Here is a 23,329-nt window from a genome sequence, read left to right as displayed (position 1 = left end):
CTTGCAGTCCATGGGACTCTCAAGAGTCTCCTCCAGCACCATAATTCAAAAGCATCAATTCTTCGGCGATCAGCCTTCTTTATGGTACAGCTCTCACTTCCACACAACACTACTGGGAAAACATCACTACTGGGAAAGCGCTAAAGTTACCGCTTGGCTAAACGGCCGTCTGAATTCACCCTGGGGCGGGGCGCGGACACGGAAACGAATCATTCAAACAAGAATCGCTTTCCGGCTCATTAAGGGAAAGCGCATTTCAGGGACAGTGGGGGTTTAGGAGGATTGCCTTGAGTGCAATAGCTTTCTCTTGGAACCGCGAACCAGTCTTTTTTTTTTCTGAAGGGGAAAAGGAAAAGAGTCGTTTAGTAAAGGAGAACAGGCGCTGTTTAAGCGGGTGGCCCGCATCTGTTGGAAACGTTCAATAGAACTTCCTTTCCCCACTTTATTTCCCTCTTTTTTCCCCCAGGAAGAGGGAGGATCGCCTTTCGCTCGCTGTCCTTGGCCTCCTTCCTCCTCCTCCTCCTTTCTCGCTCGCTCGCTCCCAGGCCGTGGGCTCTCTCGCTCGCTGTCCTCGGCTATACCGCCCACCTCATTAATAGGCGTCTCACCTGGCCAGCTCCCCCCTGCTACGCTCCCTTGACCCTGGAGGCTTTGACTGTGCCCAGCAGAGCGGAGCAGGGCGGGGTGGGCTGCCTGCAAAAGGGGGGGGGGCGCGAAGAAAGAGAGAGAGAGAGAGAGAGAGAGAGAGAGAGAGAGAGAGAGAGAGAGAGAAAGATGCTCGCTCGGGAGATTCGCTGACACAAGCGAGGGGTCTCTAGAGCCCTGGAAAGGCAGTCGATGAACCCTGGGGCGGAAGGTGCAGCGCTTGCCCTCGGAAAGAAAGAGAGAAAGAGAGAAAGAAAGAAACGCACCTCCCCCGCTCGCCTTTTATCAGACGGCCAAAAACAACACCGCGGGGGAAAAAGGCAACAAAACCGCACGTGGCTCCTGGTTGGAGCCGGGCTCGGGACCTGCCAAAAAACAGCCTCCCCCAGCTACCCACCCACCGACCCCCAGGCGCAGCCCCGGTTAGCAGCGCCCTGCTTGGAGACGCGATTGTAACTTGTGAAAGGGAAAAAGGCAGCAGCGCTCTAGCATGCAAAGCAAGGAGCTGCAGTGCATTAACGCGAAAGGGCAGCGGAGGGTTATTGAGTGGGTGACAGCTGCGACGCCAGAGCCGGGGAGAAAGGCAGAAAGAAAACTGCTCGCTTGGCAGAAAACGAACCTCTCTCTCTCTCTCTCTCTCTCTCTTTTGCAGCGGAGGCGCGCGGGTCTTGCTGCGCCGGAGTGGGGAGGGGGGCACTTAAGGACTGTCAGAGCGCCCGCGACCCAGGGAGAGAGAAAGGAGGGATCTAGAAACCGTCACATCGATCGGGGATTTAGATGGTCCGGGGGCACTTAGAAACTGTCAAACGTCCCAGAAATGAGAATGAAAGGGATGTGTGGAGAGAGAGAGAGAGAGAGAGAGAGAGAGAAACTCTCTCCGCATGAAAAGGAGAGCTTAACCTGTCCAAAGTGGGCAACTATAAGGAAGTGCCAGGCGAGGATCGGAACCACGGGCGAGTAGGAGGAGGAAAAGGAGAGAGGGTCGGCAGCAATGCCTCTCCTCTCAAGTCCCCTCGTTGCTTAAATGGCCATCTCTGAACCCGACGCGGCTCATCAGCCCTTGCTCGACTCCCAAAGGCGCCCGAGCCGCCCCCTCCCCGCTGGCCGCTCCCAGCAGCCCCTCCCCTGCCAGATGCATTATTAAAACCACCTCGCAATTTGCCTCCCGGGGAAGGTAACCAGAAGGGGGGAAGGTGGCTGCGCAAAGGGGACTTTGTGTCTTTAAGGGGCTGTCAGATCCCTCTTCCCCACGCCCCCCGCCCCCCGGGGCGCCCCCTCCCCTCCGGCTTTCAAAGAGAGCTGCCAGCGCTTAAAAGGTTTGACACACAGAGGCGAGCGAGACTGGACTGCTCCGCGCTTACACGAGACGAGCGCGCAGAACTCCTCGCTCGCTTTTCCCCCTTTGGTGACAGCCCTTTTGCCAGGAGATCTTTTGTTGCCTCCGCAGCCAATCAAGGCTTTTTACGACACAGTTCAGTTGGGATATAAAAGGAGAGTCCTTTTTCCCCCCTCTCCCCCCCACCCCGGCCTTTCCTTTCCCCCAACCAGCAAGTCACCCACCATCTCCAACCCAAAGAACTTCTAGCCATCAGAAGAGCAGCAGCAGCAGCACCAACAACAACCAGCACCCAGCAGCTGCGGCTCGCCATCCCTCCCCATCCCCCCTGCACGGCCAAAGCAGGGCGATTTTTTTGTTTGTTTGCAAGAGAAAGGACCGGGGTTTGGTGCGGGCGGGGGGCGGGAGGGTGCACCGCGCAGCTCGCCCACCATGCGGGTGCCCAGGTCTCGTGTGCTCTTCTGCTGCCTGGTGCTGTCCCTGGAGTTCTGCGCGGGGGAGCCGGCGGAGCGAGGGGCGGATAAAGCGCCCACGGTGGGAGTCCCCTTGGTGACAGAGGCAGAGGACCAGGGCTGCCCGGTGTGTCTGTGGCGGAAGCACAGCAAGGAGATGAGGCTGGAGAGCATCAAGTCGCAGATCCTCAGCAAGCTGAGGCTCAAAGAGGCGCCCAACATCACCCGAGAGGTGGTCAACCAGTTGTTGCCCAAAGCGCCTCCGCTGCAGCAGATCTTGGACTTGCACGACTTCCAGGGGGACTCCTTCCAGCACGACGACTATCTGGAGGAAGACGAGTACCATGCCACCACCGAGACTGTCATCAGCATGGCACAAGAAAGTAAGTTCTTTGTTAAGGAGGCACGGCCGCGCTAAGGGGGTCTTTGGGTGCATGGGAAACGCAACTTTAGCGGTCTCTGGGGTGTTTTTTTTGGGGGGGTGGGGTGGGGTGGGGGAGCCGAGCCAAGGAAGAAAGCAGGCTTCTCGCCCGGCCACCCCACATCGCCTCTGCTAGTCCCGGAGCTTATTGTTTATTTCAGCGAGGAATAAATCACTCTGAGAGAACAGGCAGCGCTGCCATCCTCAGGGACCCCGGAGCCCAGATTGGTTGCTCTTCTGTATGTGGAGGGGGATGCGCGCTGACCAGGTGTTCAGGAGGCATCTTCAGCCGCCTCCTCCTCCTCCACAGCGCTGGCAAGATTTCTCAGACTCTCTCCATGAGAGAGAGCTGCTTTATTCCATGCTGAACAAGTCGAGAGCAATGGCCGGGAGGGGACTGACCTGAATGGTTGGTTGTCCGTGTGTTGGTGCACATTAAAAGGTATCATCTCCCTGCCCTCAAAGATACCTTCGGCTCCCTTTCCTCTATTTGCAAAAAATAAAATAAAAAAGGGGAAATGCAATGAGGTTATCGCCCCCCCCCAAAAGCCCCACCGTCGCTTTTAAGTTGTGCAAAGTTCTTTGCCAGCCGGCTGCGTCTGAAGAAGGAAAGGTCTGCTTTGTGTAGAGTGGCTCCATCGAGCCTTTTGCGTTTGGAGTATTATTGTGCAAACTCGTCTTAGCGGTGAGCTTTGTCGCTGTGCTCTTTGCGGATCTTCTGTGGATTTCCGAGCTGGGGCTTTGGAAAAGAAGGCGGTGGGGGTGCGCGCGCGCGCGCATAGGTTGGCGTTGCATGAAAAGTACTCCCCCCCCCCTTGCCAAAGCCAAATAAACCTAGGAGAGGTCATGGAGAGGCTCTGGCCCCAAGCGCTGCTGCCAAAGGTGTCATGATTCTGAAAGCGGTCTGCCACTCCAGCTCTCTCGCAAGTAGAAAGGCGGAAACGGCATTTCTCAGCTCTGGAGAGAGTGTGGCTCCTTTTTCTCCCCCTGCCAAGTGAAGGCGTAATCCCTTTTGTGAGGTTGCCTTTCGCCAGCTGCAAACAGCTCGAGAAGTTTGCCCAGCCCGAGGCTTTGGAATATCCAGCTGCCTCCCTGAGCATGCACACACACACTCCCTCCCTGTTCCCTTTCCAGGTCTGCCAAGATCCATGGCCCTTTGTACTTCTCTCACTTATTGTAGACTCACATGGATGGCATTTCCCCCCCTTTTGTGCAAAAAAAACCCCAGTTAAAAATAAATGTTTCTTAGTGTTTTGGGAAAACAGAGTCGCCAGGGGGTGGTGACAGCTTGGGCCTAAGTGCTGTGCAATATTTCTTGCTGCTGTGTCCTCTTGCCAAGTTTATTTGTAAGTGGGCTGAATGTGAAAACCCAACAGCAATATTCAACCTCTGGGAACCTCTGGTGTTCCAGGCATATTTCAAAACTTGGGGCATCACCGCATGTGTCAGGGCTTGGTGTTTGAAACCAACTCCGGAGTGAGTACTGCCAGATATTTTTTTTTTTTTTGTTCTGGGCATGCAGTTATTTGGAAAGAAGGCCTCTTATTTATTCACTTTGAAATATGCGCCTTCTCTAGAACATAATAAGTGACATGGGTAGTGTGGCCTGTGGGTGGAAGATAGAATGTCAAGCTTTCTGTTAAAATCTCTGTGTGACAGGAGCCACAACGTTCTCTTGGAGCGGTAGGGACATTTGCTCCCAGTGCCAACTGAACAGGGACACAAAATGGGCACAAGAGATCTTGTGCTATTCCTTCAGGTATTTTTAAACAAATGTTAAATTTTGTGGCTCCCCTCCACCCCGGAATAATTATACAGTGGTACCTCGGGTTACATACGCTTCAGGTTACATACGCTTCAGGTTACAGACTCTGCTAACCCATAAATATTACCTCTGGTTAATAACTTTGCTTCAGGATGAGAACAGAAATCGTGCTCCGGTGGCACAGCGGCAGCAGGAGGCCCCATTAGCTTCAGGTTAAGAACAGTTTCAGGTTAAGAACGGACCTCCGGAACGAATTAAGTACTTAACCCAAGGTACCACTGTATTTATTTTAAACCAGCTCTTAGCTTACTGTGAGGCTCAATGAGGCTGACAGCCCAGGACCATTTGCTTAGCGCCAGCAGTCTAGCACAGTAAAGCACATTCAGCCATTGTATAGGGGAGAGGGCCAAATCCTAAACATATGGCTAAGCAGATATTACTGATTGGATAGCAGCAGGTACTTTTTTTGTACCACAGCTGACTTGCTGCAGTGCAGCAAACAGCAGGTGCATTCTATCTGAAGAGTGAGTCCTTGGAACCTCAGAAGCGGTACCTTTAGGGGTAACAAAATCTAAGCTTCACTCACTCAGTCTTTCAAAAGTTGTGGGGTGCATGGGAGCCTGAAGAGAAGAGCAAGTATAGACAAGACTAGCTACCTAGCTACAAAACATCAATATCCTGGAGTGTAATGCCCAACCATTCTTCATATGACAGGTGGTCCTATGTGAAAACACTACATACAACTGGCTCCACAACTGCTTAAAACTTGATTTAGCATATCTCTCTTGTAGCCAATTCAAACACACATGGCCTTCATTTGTTAACTGCAAGTCAAGCAATTATTCTCCTGTGTGAAGGAGTCACCATGGATCCCGAGGAACAGAACTTACAATTTCCTTATATTACATTGATTTTTTTAAAAAAAGATAACCGCATGTGTGAACTATCAGCTCCTATCCAGCTAAAGCTTGATATCACAAAGCTCCATTGAAACCAATGGAACAAGTTAATTGCAAATTACTTACCGTATTTTTCGCTCTATAACACGCACCAGACCATAACACGCACGTAGTTTTTAGAGGAGGAAAACAAGAAAAAAAATATTCTAAACGAAATAGTGGATATATGATTTTTATGGTTAATGCTGTGGCCACAGACATGTGATCTGACAGTGAGTTTGGAGTAGCCCAGTGCAAAAATCCTGAGGATCCATGTGGATCCATGCTTTGTAACCACGGAGGAGGGAAGGAAGGGGAACCATGGATCCTCTGCTCACGACTGCAGCAGATCTCCCCCGCCACCCGCAGGCATTTGCTCCATAACACGCACAGACATTTCCCCTTACTTTCTAGGAGGAAAAAAGTGAGTGTTATGGTGCAAAAAATACGGTAATTTTCTATTGCTTTCAGTGAAACTTGACCATGATGACTAACTTTTGCAGGATTGGAGCTATCAGCACTGATCAGTAGCGCACATCTTGAGTCATACTCTGGTCCTCTCTAGTTCTAGTTTTCAATGAGGCTGCATGTCAGTGTAGAATGCAATGACAGAACCAAGGGAGAGCTGAGATTCTGAATGGTAACCGCACGACAATACTTTTCTGGATGCTAAAAGTCATTGTAACTCAGCCAATTTTCCAACACTCAGAATGCTAGTGGTGCTCACTGAATGCTAAATAGTAGCAACACCTGAATTAGAGCACACTGTACACCCATCTTGTAACTTCTTATATAGATGTGAGGGGTTTTTGACCCTTAAATTGCAAGAACCAGAACAGACCTATTTGACTCCAGCCATGAACCACATGGAATAATTACCTATACAGTATGCACAACCTCGTCAACTTCTTGTTACATTTATAATATGTTTGTTAGCATTTTAATATGCAAGCTGACTTATAATCCTTACCTAATTAATAATTTTAATTCCAGAAAGGCAGATACATAAAAACAGGCTTTGATTATGGTAGGGAACTCATCTCAGAACTATTAAATGTCTCTAAATCCATTGTCTGCCCATGCCATAAACATTCATGGCTGGATCATCAGAACTAACTCTAACTAACTCTTAAATCCCAATTTCTGGTGAACTGAGAGCTGAGAGAAGTTGGAGTGTACCTGAGATTAGAAGGTTAAACAGAATAATTGTGGGTACTATTGATTAGTGTAATATTATTTTCCTCTGACTTCCTTAACCCAAACGTATTTTACAACAACCAGCAGAAATATCGCAGCAAAAATGACCCAGCACTAAATAAGCTGGTTTTAAGCTTCTGTAGCAATTTGTGCTGATTATATTAGCTCAATAAAGTTCAAAGAGACATGTAATGTTTCTTCTTCGAAATCAATATCTGTCAGAGGATAATCATAATTACTTCACTGGCTGTTAGCCAGATATTCAGGCTAAGGAATCATTAGTGAAATCACTATGTGGCAAAAGCTTAAGTAACCTGATGGTGAAGTGAGCAAGAATTGACAGGTAAGGAGTACTACCAAACATAATGAAGTACTTGCAATACACTTCGTCCATATTCATCACTAAATTTAGAGCAATGCCATCTCATGTTTGAAGTGTGGGAATGGCCTCATGTAAAGTAAGTAGTGCATCATCGACTCAACCATAGTTAGAGAGAGTTGTTCATGCAGTCTCCTACATAAATAGAGCTGCCAGTCTACCTTGAAAATTCCTCTGACTCCAGCCTTGATCTCGTTTAGTTTCCCTACATATTTCTTAATGACACTGAAAACTGGAATAGGATTTGAGGTAGTATTAGAAAGAAGGCCTGTTTGGTCCATCTCGATCTAACCCTAACCCTTGCAAAGGCATATGCAGTTATTATTTTTTCTGGAGAAGTGTGGTAGGATGCGATATGTACCCAAGGATGGAACTTCTGCCTCCATCATGGGCAGAATAGCTTCACATGCCTCCTTGCGGAAGGATGGAAAGAGCAAAGCAAGCAACTGTTTGCTGTGCTTGTTTGGTATAAAGGTAAAGGGACCCCTGACCATTAGGTCCAGTCGTGACCGACTCTAGGGTTGCTGCGTTCATCTCGCTTTACTGGCTGAGGGAGCCGGCGTACAGCTTCCGGGTCATGTGGCCAGCATGACTAAGCCGCTTCTGGCGAACCAGAGCAGTGCACGGAAACACCGTTTACCTTCCCACCGGAGCAATACCTATTTATCTACTTGCACTTTGACGTGCTTTCAAACTGCTAGGTTGGCAGGAGCAGGGACCCAGCAGCGGGAGCTCACCCCGTTGCGGGGATTCGAACCGCGACCTTCGGATCGACAAGTCCTAGGCTCTGTGGTTTAACCCACAGCGCCACCCGCGTCCCTTGTTTGGTATAGTTTAGGACAAATCTTGGGTGTACAAGGTCTCATCACGCAGTGGTGATACAGTGAGCTTGGTCCTTCTTTTCTGTGGGTGGAATTACCTGTCCAAGCTCAAGGGTGTAAATAAGTGTGGGGTGCTGTGAACTTAGGGGTTTAACTATGCTGAATAGTTGGAATGATTTTTATGATTCTCTGTAATACTGGTTTTATTTATTGCTTTGATGTAATCTGCCTTGGGATCATTTTGTGATGAAGGGTGGGATAGAAATGAAATAAATAACAATGAATAATAAATAATCTGCTTGCAATATTGTAAGGCGATGTTGACCCAAAGCAATCCTGATTTAAATCCTTAGCTGTCTGACTTTTAGGAGGAACATTCTACCACCACTACCACCACATCCTTGTTCATAGATATTACTCTATTCAATAGCAGGCTTCCTCAGCCTCGGCCCTCCAGATGTTTTGAGACTACAATTCCCATCATCCCTGACCACTGGTTCTGCTAGCTAGGGATCATGGGAGTTGTAGGCCAAAAACATCTGGAGGGCAGAGGTTGAGGAAGCCTGCTCTATTCTAACAGTGACTTGCTTCCCCCCAATGTCCAAAAGATCTTCCAGATCAGTTTGTTTTTTCCTTTCATATATAGCTTAAAAAAAGAGAGATGGAGAGAGATATGTCTTGTTTGAGTTGAATTGACTATTCAGTATGGGGTATCTTATTCTTCAGGGTTTCATGTTCTACTGCTGAAGGCTTAGTACATAAGGGATCCCTTCACAAATAACATTTTATAACTATGCTTTTTTTGTCATTATGGCCTCTGTGATTCCATCTTGTTTTTGGACATGCCAATTTAGAAAAAGTTAGTCTGTTCCTTCCTTCCATCATCCTTGTTGTTGCTTGCAACTGGATCATAGATTCTTCTGAAGTATTGTGTGGCTTCTGGAGCAGTATCTCAATGGGGACAGTTTCCCTTTTATTTTGTATCTGTGTGCATGTGCGGTTTGCATACGTGCATTCAGGACATGCCGCAGCCCTATGCAGAACACAATGCAGAGAGTAGATTATGTTCTAGAGTGCATCAAGGCTTACTTCTGACAGTGTAAATAATATGGATTATTAAAATTATTCTTTCTTTTAATCCATTTATATCTATTTGTTTCTGTGTACATTTTTTTGGTTTGTCACTTGGTTCTCTTTCTGCATTGCCACAATTACCAGATCCCTACCTTGCTTCTTCAAGACTGTGTGAGGTTAAATAATTATTTACCAGTTTGCTGCTGTTCAAGGAAAGCATCTTTGTTTTCATGAATACACAAGGTGCTGCCATCACAACTGGGATACACGATCCTTTCTGATGAGCCTTTCCCTTTGGAACAGCAATTTCCAGGAAGCCTGCGATATCAAAAGTCTGATGGTATCTTCTTGTCCATACAGTTTTTTATGCAGGACAGAGAACCTGGAGGCCATCCGCACAGAGGTCTAACATTGGATAAGTATATACTGGATGGAGAATCAGGATTCATTAGTCAGTCATGGAAACATAGTGGGCGGGGTCATCATGAGCTTGTGTCTAGTGGAAATTGGGACTCAGTCAAGTATAGAGAGGAAAGGATATGTGTTTGGATGCTAACTCAAAAGGTGAGAGTGACAAGAGAGGCTTCAACAAAACAATTTCCTGTTAGAGAGCGATCTCATTATCGATCTGTGCTGGATGCTGGGTATTTGCTGCTGCTGAGATGGAAATGGTTGACTCTTGATTATTTAGGCATATTGCTTGACAAGACAAATCTTCTTGCTAATCAACAGTTACTTAAGCACCTAGATCCTAGAAGGAGCAGAGCATCCTAACCCTTTTACTGTCTGGGCAGCAGCACAGAACTGGCATAAAAAATAATTTGGTTGGTGTTTATTAGAAGCTGAACCTGCTTCAGCTCAAGTTATAGTCCCAAAAGTTAGGACAGTTAGTGAAACTGCTGGAACTAAGTCAAAGGCAATATTATGTGTTGGAGGTAGGCACTCAGTGGTTCTTAGGTAGGCTGGATGTATTTCTTTGATTATTTGATTGTTGTTAGCCGCCCTGAGCCCGGCTTCGGCTGGGGAGGGTGGGATATAAATACAATTTTTTATTATTATTATTATTATTATTATTATTATTATTATTATTATTATGAGCTTACGGCAACAAGATTCATGACATGAAATCTGACATTAAAGCCACATAGAGGCTGTAGCTTGAAGAAGGTTAGAAGCAATGGGCAAAATCCTTCCTGGAATAGAAGAAGAAGAAGAAGAAGAAGAAGAAGAAGAAGAAGAAGAAGAAGAGTTTGGATTTGATATCCCGCCTTTCACTCCCCTTCAGGAGTCTCAAAGCGGTTAACATTCTCCTTTCCCTTCCTCCCCCACAACAAACACTCTGTGAGGTGAGTGGGGCTGAGAGACTTCAGAGAAGTGTGACTGGCCCAAGGTCACCCAGCAGCTGCATGTGGAGGAGCAGGGAATCGAACCCAGTTCACCAGATTACGAGACTACCGCTCTTAACCACTACACCACACTGGCTCCAGGAATCATATCTTTATGATTCCTAGGCACTATATCATGCATTGCCTTGCATCCCACTACAATATGGCAAACAACAGCATTTCCAGACCACAGTACTATTTTATTATACTGAAGGGCTCAGGCCTGTGTGAGGAGGCTTATCAAAACCAGTGGGCCAGTTGGCACAATCCAATTGGATGTGGCTCATAGACTTCGGTTATCAATCACTGGCTTACTGGGGCTTAGACCAATTAGGCTTATTTTCCTGTGTTACCAAATAAGTGCCTGTGTTAACAACTCTACAAACACAATCTTTTTCTGCTTCACTGAAATAAGTATAGTGTCAAAGAATATCGTAAGGGTTCTGATGTTCTAACTGTCCTCTTGCACTCTTTTGGGAGTGATAGAGAAACTTGATTATGTAAGAGGAGCTATGATTGGACATGGGAGGTGTTCACGGTGAGTTTTGGCAATTCTTTTTCTAGAAAAATAGCACTGGATGAAAGCGTTGTGGTTGTGAGGCTCCCAGCAAAAAGAGCCACCCACTGCTGGCTGATCTGACCCCACAATATATAGAGATTTATTTACAAAGCCTGAGCACTATTCGGCGAGTTATTTGCATAAATGGCACATACTGGCTATCCAGAAAGTGGTTGTTTTTAGAAGTGAGAGATCTAAAATGGTGGGTCAAGCCTCTACATTGGACTTGGCTGCTATGTCAGGCTGCCTCCAGAACACTACTGAGGTGGTTAAGGGAATCAGAACACCGAAAGCCATTAAATTCTCAGAAGGGGTGATTCACACCGAACCGCTGGACTTGAAATCAACTCGGGAGATTGCATGGCTGAAAAAGAAGATCTGGCCTCTGAACAAGAGACAAAATGGCCACCAGATTTAAAAAACACACAACTGCTCTAGGAGCCTCGTAAGGAAGACATGCAGAGGTTTAGAAGAAAGGTATTTGGAATAGAGGCACACCTATGCAGTCATGTAAAGAGGATGGCCACCAGTGCTTGCAACAAGATACTGGGCTCTGAAAGTAAGTTTAAAGTTAACAGATCCAGGATTCTCAGAGGAGATGTGAGAGGTGGGCAAAGTATTGCTACCATATTACTGATCCATATCTTTGTATCAGGATGAGTAGGGAATAATTAATGTTGGAACTGGAACTCACAGCTGCCTGTATGTGGAATTTTCTATGCTTCCACATCAGCAGAAAATCTCTGCCCCCCCCCCCAAAGAATACATTTCCATTGTGAGACTGAAGGGTGAGAATGTACAGCAGGATGCACTGAATGTGCACATGTTTTGGAACTATAAGTATGACGCCACTGTTTCTACCAAAGGAGGAATTCTGTAAAAATCTATGACTCAAAATGTTCACTCAAGCTGATGCCAACTGGGAGGGGAGGCAGAGTATGGTCTGGAGTGTGTGAAGGCTGAGCGGAAGGAAGGGGTGTTGGATGGGAGGGTGTGGGGGGCACAAGTGTGAGGAATCGCAGTAGGGAGAAGGACTTCCCTCCTGGCCAATTCTACAGCTCATTGAGAAATTTCCTTCTCTAGCATTAATAGACTTGGATGGCTTTGAAATTTTACTGCCCATAAAATCGGCGACACGCTGGGGCTTTTTTCTGTGTTAAACGTTTGCTGCTGCTCCCCACAACCAACTCTTTCCCTTTAACAACTTGCTCCCTCCAACACACACCCCCCTGCAAAAATAAAGCCAGCGTGCACACACCACCCAGATTGAAATTGACAAGGGTAGTCCAATCTGATTTTAATTGGCCATCTGGAATAATTCCCCTTGCTTGTAGGCTTACTGGATTGGCTGGAGCCAATCTATTGGACCCACAGATTCCATCTCCTAGAATCTTTATCATTCATCCTCACTCCCTTTTTCCTTGATGGCAGTTATGATTTTTGCTCCTGACACTCTTTCATGGAGCAATTGTGTGTGTGAGTATTTTTATGGTTCCTGAACAGAAGGAAGGGAAGGCTTTATAGGCAGTGGGGCCATAAACCTTTCTGGTTCCCCTCTCCTCACTCCTTCTGTCCTGTCCTCCCCCCTTTTTTAATCTAAAGCTTACATTTCCCCCACCCATAGACAAGAAACTAGGGAAGGATAATTGGGTTCTAAACCATTTATTGGCTACCCATGACCCCTGATGACCTTTCGTTTGGGCATTGGTGGTGGGGAGGGGAAGTTAATGAAGTACCTTGAAGGGAGACTGGGGGTGTGTGACAGTGTGAAATCCACCAAATGCTAACCCCCCCCCTTTAGTACTGCATTCTGACAGCTTGGAGTATGTCTAACACAACAGTGACTTCAAATCTACTTGCAGTCATCACTACTTTCTGGGTACAGGGATCATTTTCAAAGTGGCAGTTTTGCTGGAAAATGTAAAGTTGGGATTTTGCAGCAAGAAAGCCAGGGACACTCAACGCTGGTATAACAGGGGATTGGGAACTGTAAGGGATGGGCTGAGTTGTGACTTCAGACATTTAAAAGAAGTTGCTGAATAAGGAAAATATGTCAAAATCAGACAAAAACTAACTGCTGTGCTGATATTTTAGGAGGGTAAATAAGATACTCACATTAGTTACAGGTTGTTTACAAGATAATATACAAAATTGTATTTCAGTGCTAAGAATGCCTAATAGCGTTTTGTGTGTGTGTGCAAATATGTACCAAATTCTTCCAGGTTAGTGGCGCAGCAGCATATAATGTTTTGAATTGGATTTACATGGAGTTCCTGCCCAGGTTGCACTGAAATCAATGGAGTTGTAAAGTACCATTACTTAATTTCCCCCCAGAATGGATATAACTATATTGAGGTTTCATTATTACTGCTAGTGGAATTCTAAGGGTGGTCTTAAACACTCTTGTGTGTCAATATTTAAGGTAGTTATTCCCTTTTCACTAATGAAGCACACAAAATCAGAGAGAGCTGTGGAAATGCTCTCAAATGCAGAATAACAGTTAACTAGGAATTACAATAGCCTTCACCGGTAACTGGAAGAATTACAACAGGCTTCCTCATCCTCGGCCTTCCAGATGTTTTTGGCCTACAACTCCCATGAACCCTAGCTAACAGGACCAGTGGTCAGGGATGATGGGAATTGTAGTCTCAAAACATCTGGAGGACCGAGGTGGAGGAAGCCTGGATTAGAAGAATTGACAGCAGTTGATACCACTAGAATACTAGCAGTGCAGTGGTACCTCGGGTTACAGACGCTTCAGGTTACAGACACTTCAGGTTACAGACTCTGCTAACCCAGAAATAGTACCTCGGGTTAAGAAATTACCTCAGGATGAGAACAGAAATCGCGCGGCAGCGGGAGGCCCCATTAGCTAAAGAGGTACCTCAGGTTAAGAACAGTTTCAGGTTAATAACGGACCTCCGGAATGAATTAAGTTCTTAACCCGAGGTACCATTGTATTACAATGACTCCACAACAGTTGCATATAGTAAGCTGATTAGTGCAGTCCAGATCACTCAGTTACTCTAGTCTAGTGTATGGTAGACTATATTAGTGACTATCCATTAAGGAATGATTGTATAGGATTTTACAAGTATGTGTGTCATGTCAGCAAGGTGACTATGGCTTCCTAGTGTGTTGCTGTAGCACCAAGTACTACCTCATCCTTGGATGACCACCTGGGCAGCAGTGGGTAGGGCTTGATTACCTGTTAAATTGAGTAATTGACAGAGTAGGGCCCCAGCCAAACTAGAACTCTTTCTGTGGTGAAAATTCATGGATGTTTCCCATGACGGAACCTGAAGTATGCCCATTCTTCCGTCTCAAAGCATAGTAATTGATCATCCGTCAGAAAAAAGGGAGTGGTGGTAATGTTCCCATCTATAGAGAAATTAATAATATGGGAATTAATAATATGGGAATTTTTAGTGTGAAAAGCAGGACATTGTAGAACAATTCAGAAGCAGGACAGGACAGATCAGGAAGTGAGAGGCTTTGTGTGTTTTGAATGCTCTCAAAGGTGAACACATGGTTCATTAAGGGTTAAAGATACGTGAAACCTCATAATATGTTTTAGAAGAGACACCCTGTATTCTTAACCTGGTTCTGGAGGCAATGAATGTACCAGGATTTTTTTTTTATAAAAAAAAACACCCAATAGCCCTGCCATTTAGAAATGTGGCACTGGGACCTAAATATTCTAAATATCGATTTAACTCAGTGCAGCAGGACCGGTGCTTTAAAATTATGCTAGGTGCCTAAGGACTGGACAAAGAATACATGTTCATAGCATACACAGAACAGAGAGATTCCAATAAATTCTTAGAACTATGTTTCCTATTCAGATACTTAGAACAATGCTACACAGAGAGACAAGCGGGAATGATTAGCAATAGAACCTAAAGTAAGCTGGAAGGATATGTTAAGTTCTATCTATTTAGCTACCAAGGAAAGTTTAAATATAGAAGAGGGAGGAAAAATAGAAACCAACCGTTGAATCAAAATGAACTCCACTTAAAAACAACAGCCAAATATTTACCAGAAGAACTAGCCAATGGAACAGAATGCCTGTAGAGGAGGCAAGTTCTTCATTGGAAATAAGGACCATTGCTTGGGTTCATAGAATTCAAAGTGTGCATGTTAGGATGAATAGACTTGAAGATCTCTGTGGAAATTATTGTATATTCAATCTCGCCTCATTTGTGCAGCAGCAGAAACAAGATGTGGGGCTCTATACTGATCCTATTTGCCTCTTGTAGCCCATCTCTGATTGGTAGAGACCATATATATGACCAGGATGCTGAAAATCATAATATCCTCCGGTGTTTCCACTCACAGAGCAACCAGACTCTATAGAAGTGCTCCCTGCTCTGGTACTGAAACTTTTAAACAAAGAACAAATAATAATAAGAATAATAGCTTCAAATTGCCTGTGAATGGTAACTGGATAAATGAAACTTTATAAAAAAAAGTTTCTGTGGAAGCATGGTGTTCAATGGTTTCCATTGCTCTGGCTGTGGCATGTGTATTTTGGGAAAGAGTGAAGAAGGGTTGGAAAAGAAATGTGTATATCATAAGAGCAGTATCTAGTCATGTTCAGCAACAAAGTTCTAAATGATGGGGGCCCAGGATACATAGAGGACACAGGAAGTGTTAGAAGTCTCTTCTTTTCCATATCCCAATTGATTATGGTTGAAGGCATGACTGGTAAGGATGCAGAAGGGGCATTTTTGTGGTTATATCCAGATTAGGGAATTCTGTCTTGGAAGGTTCATTTGGGCCCTTTTTCTTGGCTTTTTGCCATCTAGTTAAGATTTTTTTATTCTGGCACGCATTTGATTTGGTGAGTTGGATGATTCTTAATAGGCTGATATTTTGTCTTAAATTGTTTTCCTTTGCAGTGCCTGTCTTATCCACCTCTTTAATCTATTGGATTAGAGGTTTTAAAAATTAATTTTCACCGCTGTTATCAACTTCAATGTTAACAACTCTGAATACTGCATTACATCGGAAGGATGGGGTCTAAATTTACCGAAATAAAACAACAAACAGGTGCTTCTCATCTAATAAGTAGCTACCAGAGACATAAACATTCTCTTCTCAATTTCTGTCTGTAAAGCAGTCAGTGTCTGAGTGCTTGCAGGATCAGGTCACAACATTTAAACAGATTGCAGGTCTCCTGAAACAGGAATGGATGGGGTGGAGACCACACTCCAAATGAGAGCTGAAGACAATTCTACAGTCCCACTTGGAGTGAATTGAGTAAGAAAGCTTTCATAAATGACTAAAAATAGGTGAAGGTTATTATGAACTTGGATGTAATGAAGGCATAGAGAAAAGTGAGAAGAAGCAGAGCATCCAGTTCTGACTGTTTACCCATAGTGGAAAGTAGCACTGCCCTATTGCATAATCTTTCCCCTCTCTTCCCTATTGGCAGGTGGGGAATGGCTACTGTCAGGGCACAGAACCATGGACAGCGCCCTGGTAAATTTTGGGTGGGGCACATTAATTGCCAATGAGAAGACAGAGAAGATGAACCACTGGAACAGAGTGTGGCTATTGACTTATGCACACAGACAAGTTTGACTTAACTGGAGGCTTCCACATAACAAACGGCAGAATTTCACATCAAACTTGGGGGACCTGGACATAATAAGCCAGCATGCCTTTGCTTTGAAGGCTAGATTGTGTGCTTTCCCAGCCCCAATCTCATAATTGCCCTTCCCACCTTAGTCTGCGCAACGTCTGCGATTGTGCGGAGGGTTTTGCATAGCTAGGCCGAAAACACCGAGGGGAGGGGGAGAGGTTTTCTGTCACTTTAAGAACTGGCAGAGACGGGGGTAGAGAGAGGAGTTCCCAAGGGAGCACAGCATTAATTTGGGACTTGTGCACAGCAAATTGCCTTGGGCATTTGTTAGCAGAAGCCTTTGCTCCTGGTTGGCTGCGCAGGGTGAGGCAGCCACTCCGTGTCATGACCTTGGCGTGTTAGCCGGGCCTGCAGTTCATGGCACATGCAGCTGGGGGTGATTAAACGGAGCGGGGTGCACCAGGCAGGGGCAAAGGGGCACTCCTAGCTCAATGTAACCCAGATGTCTGTGAACAGAGAGGAGTGGGAGGGGGTCGGCCACTGGGAGCTGCTGGCTGGAGCTGGGAAGAGGGGGAAGTGCCTCCTTCTCGCACCCCTTAGCCTATGCGAATGGCAAAACGACTCTCTCCCAATCCCCAGTTTGCCTGTTTAGACTGCGATCATCCTCTATTATTCTTCCTAGCCATTCTTTCTGAGTGGAAGGTAGGCGAGAGTATTCCCCACCCCCCTGAGCTTCGCTGCTTGACTTGCGACATACATATTGGTTTGCTTGTTGTAGGAATTCAACGGAAGCGTCAATTCAATTCTTTATGTAGTGAGGGAATTATCCTATCTGATAATGCACCGGCTTCTGCAGGCGTGGCCTGTGTATCGCACTAACCCTACATAGCATGGGTAGGCAAACTAAGGCCTGGGGGCCGGATCCGGCCCAATCGCCTTCTAAATCCGGCCCGCAGACAGTCCAGGAATCAGCGTGTTTTTACATGAGTAGAATGTGTGCTTTTATTTAAAATGCATCTCTGGGTTATTTGTGGGGCTTGCCTGGTGTTTTTACATGAGTAGAATGTGTGCTTTTATTTAAAATGCATCTCTGGGTTATTTGTGGGGCATAGGAATTTGTTCACCCCCCCCATATAATCTGGCCCCCCACAAGGTCTGAGGGACAGTGGACCGGCCTCCTGCTGAAAAAGTTTGCTGACCCCTGCTATATAGGGTATTACAGATGCATGTACTTCAATGTATAACATCTATGTATATCCTACTACTCTTGTAAAGCTCAGGGCAGCTTATATAATAACAGATGACTCTGTACCTGCCCATACAGAGTATGTATATTCTCTTTCCCCAAGAGCAAGTTTGGTCCTTCACACTTTCCCAAGCAGTAGAGTGTTCTAGCACTGCTTCAAAGCAGGGAAGGTGGCTTTCCAGGTCTCTTTCTTTGGTGTTTAGAACATGCCTCAGGCTTGGTTTGTTTTGCCTGACTGAAGTGTATCACTGAACTCTAATAATGCCTCTTTTTTGCCTAGACCAGGGTTTCCCAAAGTTGGGTCTCCTGTTGTTTTTGGACTACAACTCCCATCATCCCTAGCTAGCAGGACCAGGGAATGATGGGAATTGTAGTCCAAAAACAGCTGGAGACCCAACTTTGAGAAACCCTGGTCTAGATGGAAGGAAGTGAAGGGGATGTGAGCGTATGTAGAAATTAGTTTACTCTACAAAGGCATTATTTTCTTTGTTGCTCCACCTACTGTTTTCACTGGCCTCATCTGCCCCTGGCATGTGACCCTTGGGCTGAAAAAGTTTTTCTGCCCCTACTTTAAAGCACCATCAGTTCTCCTAAAAGACAAATGTGGTTCCCTCAAGAGTTCCTTCTTCTCAGACTTGTAATCTGCCTATGATCAAATCTGCCAAACTATTGTTCCAGTTCATTCCCAAATACCGTAAGTAGGGTGTGCTTAGTAGAAGCACCAGCCATCACCGCTCAAGCAGTGAATGAAGCCATCACTATCAACTGAAGAAGCATGTTTAACTTTTAGCTAAACAAAAGCATAGAGAAAAGATCACTTCCTATTTTAGCTGTTTTGTAAGGAACCATGCAGCTGTATTCATAAATAAGCTTTTTAAAGGTGAAAGATTCATCTCTCACAGTAAATTCCATCTTCTGCCTATTATTTGAGCTACCCTTCTCTGATTTGACTGTGTGCTACCCTCTTATTCTGTTGCCTGTTCTCTTGAATGTTTGTGTGTATTTGTGCTGCTCCCCTAAATACACACGTTGAACTGGGTGTGGGTGGGCGGGTAAGGGAAATGCTATCTGCTGTAAATACTGTACCTGGCCTGTTCATTCAGGATGTACAGGAACATCTATTGTATGTGCTGTACTGCTTTTGGGGAGGTCTCTGCATCTCACCAGTTCACTTTTTATCTATTCATACTGAATTTGGGGTGAGCAATTTGTCTCTATCCTAGCCTAACCTGCAATGATGCGTGCTTAGAAAGAAACCTGGTTAACTTTCAAAAAGTGCTGCCAGATTGGCACTTTCCTTCCCCACTTACTCTAGAATAAACTGAAGTTTTCCCTACTACAGCAGGCAGGAGATGTGGGCAAAGGAGACTGGCAGAGCAACTCTCCTGCTGCACTCAAACTTTTAAAGACAGGATCTGGCAACCCTATGTTTGCGGATAAACCTGGTTCTTCCTAAATGTCCAATTCTGTCTCAGAGGTAGGTGGTTGAAAGGAAAACCGAATGTGCTTTGTGATAAAACTACCTAGGACTATGGACGAAAGGACGGGTGGAAAGTTTAAGTTTAACAGGAGCAATCACAGTATGTCATTGCAAGGGAGAAAGGAGTGTGAGTTGAAGTGGACTGAATGAGTGACTAGATTAGAACAAACAAACTAAAGAGGATAGGAAACTCTTGACTACCAACGGAATGGACTATAGGCCATAGACGACAACAGCTAAATCATCTGATAACCATTATATAAATGCTGACGTTCTGAAAATAGGGATGTGCCAAAATGGGAAAGGACATGCCAGTGCTGAAGACTTAAGAGTGTTCAAAGGGAGGAAACTGTAAAAGTACCTTCAGAGCTGACTGTGCTGAAGGCATCCGCATAACACCATAGCATAATGAAAGCAATCTCCAAATCACAAAAGGCAATGAAATAACACTGTCAATATAGCAAAGCTTCTCTTGGATCAATCACTAATAATAGATTCAGAAACAGCAAGAAAAAATACAAATTTATATTCCACAAATAGCAAGAATCTGTGCTGGGACCAAAGCTTGTTAAAGAAATCCAGGATTATTTGATTACTGGAGGGTAGAAGTGATCAGTATCGGGGCTGAAATAATAACCTGCTGTCTTATAAGCCTTGTTTAAGCATTCAGATGTGGCATTCATTAGAGACATGGGGTGGTATTCAACTAAGTGCTAGTGCAATTGAGGACCCCCCCCTTGCAAATCTCCTTCCCCACTCCATCCCCAAATCTGCTCCAGAAGGTTGGGGAAACACTTAGAACAGATTTAGGGGGCACATAGGGGGAGGAAAGGAGAACATTCTGTTACACAAGAAATCCTTTTATTGGTGAAACTAGTGACTCAGCACTGCATTGGCTACATCCTATGGTATGGAACCAGTTGTCCTTTTTTGTATGACTTGTTTAGGACAAGCAACAAAGTATTACTATGGATAGACATGGAATGAGAATGTGTATAGATTTGGATGAATTTTCTGAGTGTTGGGTTAAATAACACATGAGTCTTATGCTAGAGTTAGACCTCGTTTTAGAGGCCACATAACTGTGGCCCATTGGACACACAATTTCTCTGCCTTCATCCCAAGGCATCACTGGGTGAGATCAGTTGTGCATCCAAGTTAACATTTTTGTCTTCCGTCAGTGACTCACCAGATTCATGGAAAAGCTTATTAGCAGGCAGCAGTAGTGAAATTCACCCCAGCAGCTAGCCGCTAGAGAGACACTATGGCTAACATGGGTCCTGAAATTCTTGCTAGCATGGCTAGCAGTCACTACTGGGCCCATTTATATTATCTAGTTCTTATATAATTCCATCTATAGACATACACACAAGTCAAAGACAGGCTGTCTTCTTTCCAGTCTCTTGCCCTGTCACACACTGCGTTACTGAAGCGGACAGAGGACTGGGTATATAGACGCACACTATTATGACTGCTGTCCTTGGCTCAGCACTGAAATACAGTGGTGCCTCGCAAGACGAAAAGAATCCGTTCTGTGATTCTCTTCGTCTAGCGGTTTTTTCGTCTTGCGAAGCAAGCCCATTGACGGATTAGCGGATTAGCACTATTAGCGGCTTTTAGCGGCTTTTAGTGGCTTATCTGCTGATCGGATCAGCTGATAAGCGGCTTAGCGGCTTAGAAAAAGTGGGGGGGGGAACCCCCAGCAGGAACTCGCAAGACATTGTCGTCTTGCGAAGCAAGCCCATAGGAAATTCGTCTTGCGAAGCACCTCCAAAAGGGAAAACTCTTTCGTCTAGCGAGTTTTCCGTCTTGCGAGGCATTCGTCTTGTGGGGCACCACTGTAGTTCTGATAGTCTGGAATAGGAACCATCTCTTTTTACTAGAGCCCATACAAAGTCTCTATTTTGAAAGAATATAACAATTCATACACTATTCATTTTATGTTTGAAGGATGAAAATATTGAAGAAGCAGGTTATCTAACATCAATTAAACACTCCCTCAACATCAGACTACCAATTTACCCATCGAGGAAAATGAAGGAATAAAAAGGGACGTGTTGCAGTGGTGCCTAAGCTTCAGTCGGAGAAAGGCGGTTTCCAAATGACAATCTGGTTTCTCATTCTTCCAGCTGAGCTTGGAGCTAACCAAAACACTATAGTGTGCTAAAATGGGTACAATGAAATCAGAAGAAAGGTTGAGACTAAAAAACTGGAAAAAACAACTCACACTCACAAAAAAAGGTACAGGAATCAGCCTGTGTTCAAATAAGTAAAGGTAAAGATAAAGGGACCCCTGACCATTAGGTCCAGTCATGGCCGACTCTGGGGTGGCGGTGCTCATCTCGCTTTATTGGCCGAGGGAGCTGGCGTACAGCTTCCGGGTCATGTGGCCAGCATGACTACGCTGCTTCTGGCATGACTACGCTGCTTCTGGCAAACCAGAGCAGCGCACGGAAACGCCGTTTACCTTCCCGCTGGAGCGGTACCTATTTATCTACTTGCACTTTTGACATGCTAGGTTGGCAAGAGCAGGGACTGAGCAACGGGAGCTCACCCCGTCATGGGGATTCAAACCGCCGACCTTCTGATCGGCAAGTCCTAGGCTCTGTGGTTTAACCCACTTAAACACAATCGTTAACTATGCTAAGGATCATGTGATGGTCCTGATAGTTGCCCTGTGTATTCTTTTGCAGGATACTGTAGAATGCAGAACCCAAAAGGCTGCAGCATCTCTAGTGAAATGAAACATAATCCCTTTAGGAGGCAAAATACAGAAAACCTTGTATATTTCTTGGATTCAAGGTTTACTCTACTTTGCATCAGAAGCTAGATAAGCTTTTAAACTATTGGTCATTCACGTAAGTCAGTCAGTCAGTTAGTGTAAACAAATGTAAGGTGATGCATATTAGCACAAGAAATCTTAATTTCAAATATGCACTCATGGGGGTCTTAGCTGACCAGGAGAGAGACCTTGGGGTCATAGCAGATGTCTCTTGCTGTGCTGTGACACTGCACCTGTTTGGTGAGGAGAGGAGAGGGACTGGGAGCTGGCCACCCCTCTCCATTGTGCCTACGACTGCCACGGTGAGTGAGCCACTAAAGGAAGGCAGGCAAATGCAGTGACGCAGAGAGGTTCCGCTGGCTAGCAGCCGTACTGAGGCTAAAAGGTGAGGGAAATCCTGCAAGACAGCCCCCATGCCTGAGCCGTATTAGCCCTGAGGGGCCTGACTCATAAAGGAGTATGGAGCTGAAAGGAGGCAAATTCTGGCCAGTTGGGCCAAAGCCCTAAGCAGTTAGTTTGAAATGGTTGTTTTCTATTTTATTATTTGCTTGTATAAGCTGCTTTGCGAGGGCTAGCCCTTAACAGGTGACCTATATCATCCGAGGCCCTTCTTGCTGTGTGTCACCCACAGGAGGGTGACAACACGAGAACAGGCCATCTCTGTAGTGGCACCCCATTTGTGGAATGCTCTCCCCAGGGAGGTTCGCCAGCCGCCTTCATTATATATTTTTAGGTGCCAGGCAAAAACGTTCCTCTTTAACCAGACCTTTGGCCGATTAATATTCTATGGGCTTTTAAATGTGTATGTAGGAGAGAGGGGGTTATTGTTTGCTGTTTTGTTTTACTTATTTACTTGTTTTTATCATGTTATTCTGTAAAACGCCTTGAGATCTTATAACGAAGGGAGCTGTAGAAATCTAAATAATAATAATAATAATAATAATAATAATAAGAAGAAGAAGAAGAAGAAGAAGAAGAAGCAGCAGCCGCCATATCAGTCATGGTCTGAGTGAGTGATGGGCTGACTATGGAAGGATTTCAATTTTGTGATAAGGAATTGTTTGATCAGGGCAAGCATTTCAGTTTGCCAGAGAACAATCTCCTCTCCTTGCTGTTCTAGGGGTGCTCCTGACTCTGCAAGCCATTTTTAGGAGTGGGGGGAGCAATGGGGGAGAAAGCCCCATTGTGCAAATGGAAGTCCTTACATAGGACTTCTGCTGACGGGGTTCATCAGTTGAATGCCACCCTATGAAAACAGTAAA

At 45.4% G+C, this 23,329-nt stretch overlaps 1 protein-coding gene across 2 annotated transcripts in view; it reads left to right on the top strand.

The window, feature by feature from the left end:
* Positions 1-730: 730 nt before the first annotated feature.
* GDF11 (growth differentiation factor 11) overlaps positions 731-23,329 on the top strand; it is a 31,732-nt gene continuing 9,133 nt past the window's right edge. For both annotated transcript variants that reach the window (XR_014216755.1, XM_082212715.1), the window contains exon 1: positions 731-2,816. Coding sequence is in view for 1 of the 2 variants with exons in the window: in XM_082212715.1 (XP_082068841.1) it covers positions 2,414-2,816 (403 nt within the window). In the remaining variant the exon portion in view is untranslated. The remainder of the gene's footprint in view (positions 2,817-23,329) is intronic.

The sequence above is a fragment of the Podarcis vaucheri genome (assembly GCF_965113315.1).
Source record: "Podarcis vaucheri genome assembly, chromosome: 2".
NCBI classification, from domain to species: domain Eukaryota; kingdom Metazoa; phylum Chordata; class Lepidosauria; order Squamata; family Lacertidae; genus Podarcis; species Podarcis vaucheri.
The sequence above is the reverse complement of the archived record's forward strand: the minus strand, read 5'-3'. Positions and strand labels throughout refer to the sequence as shown.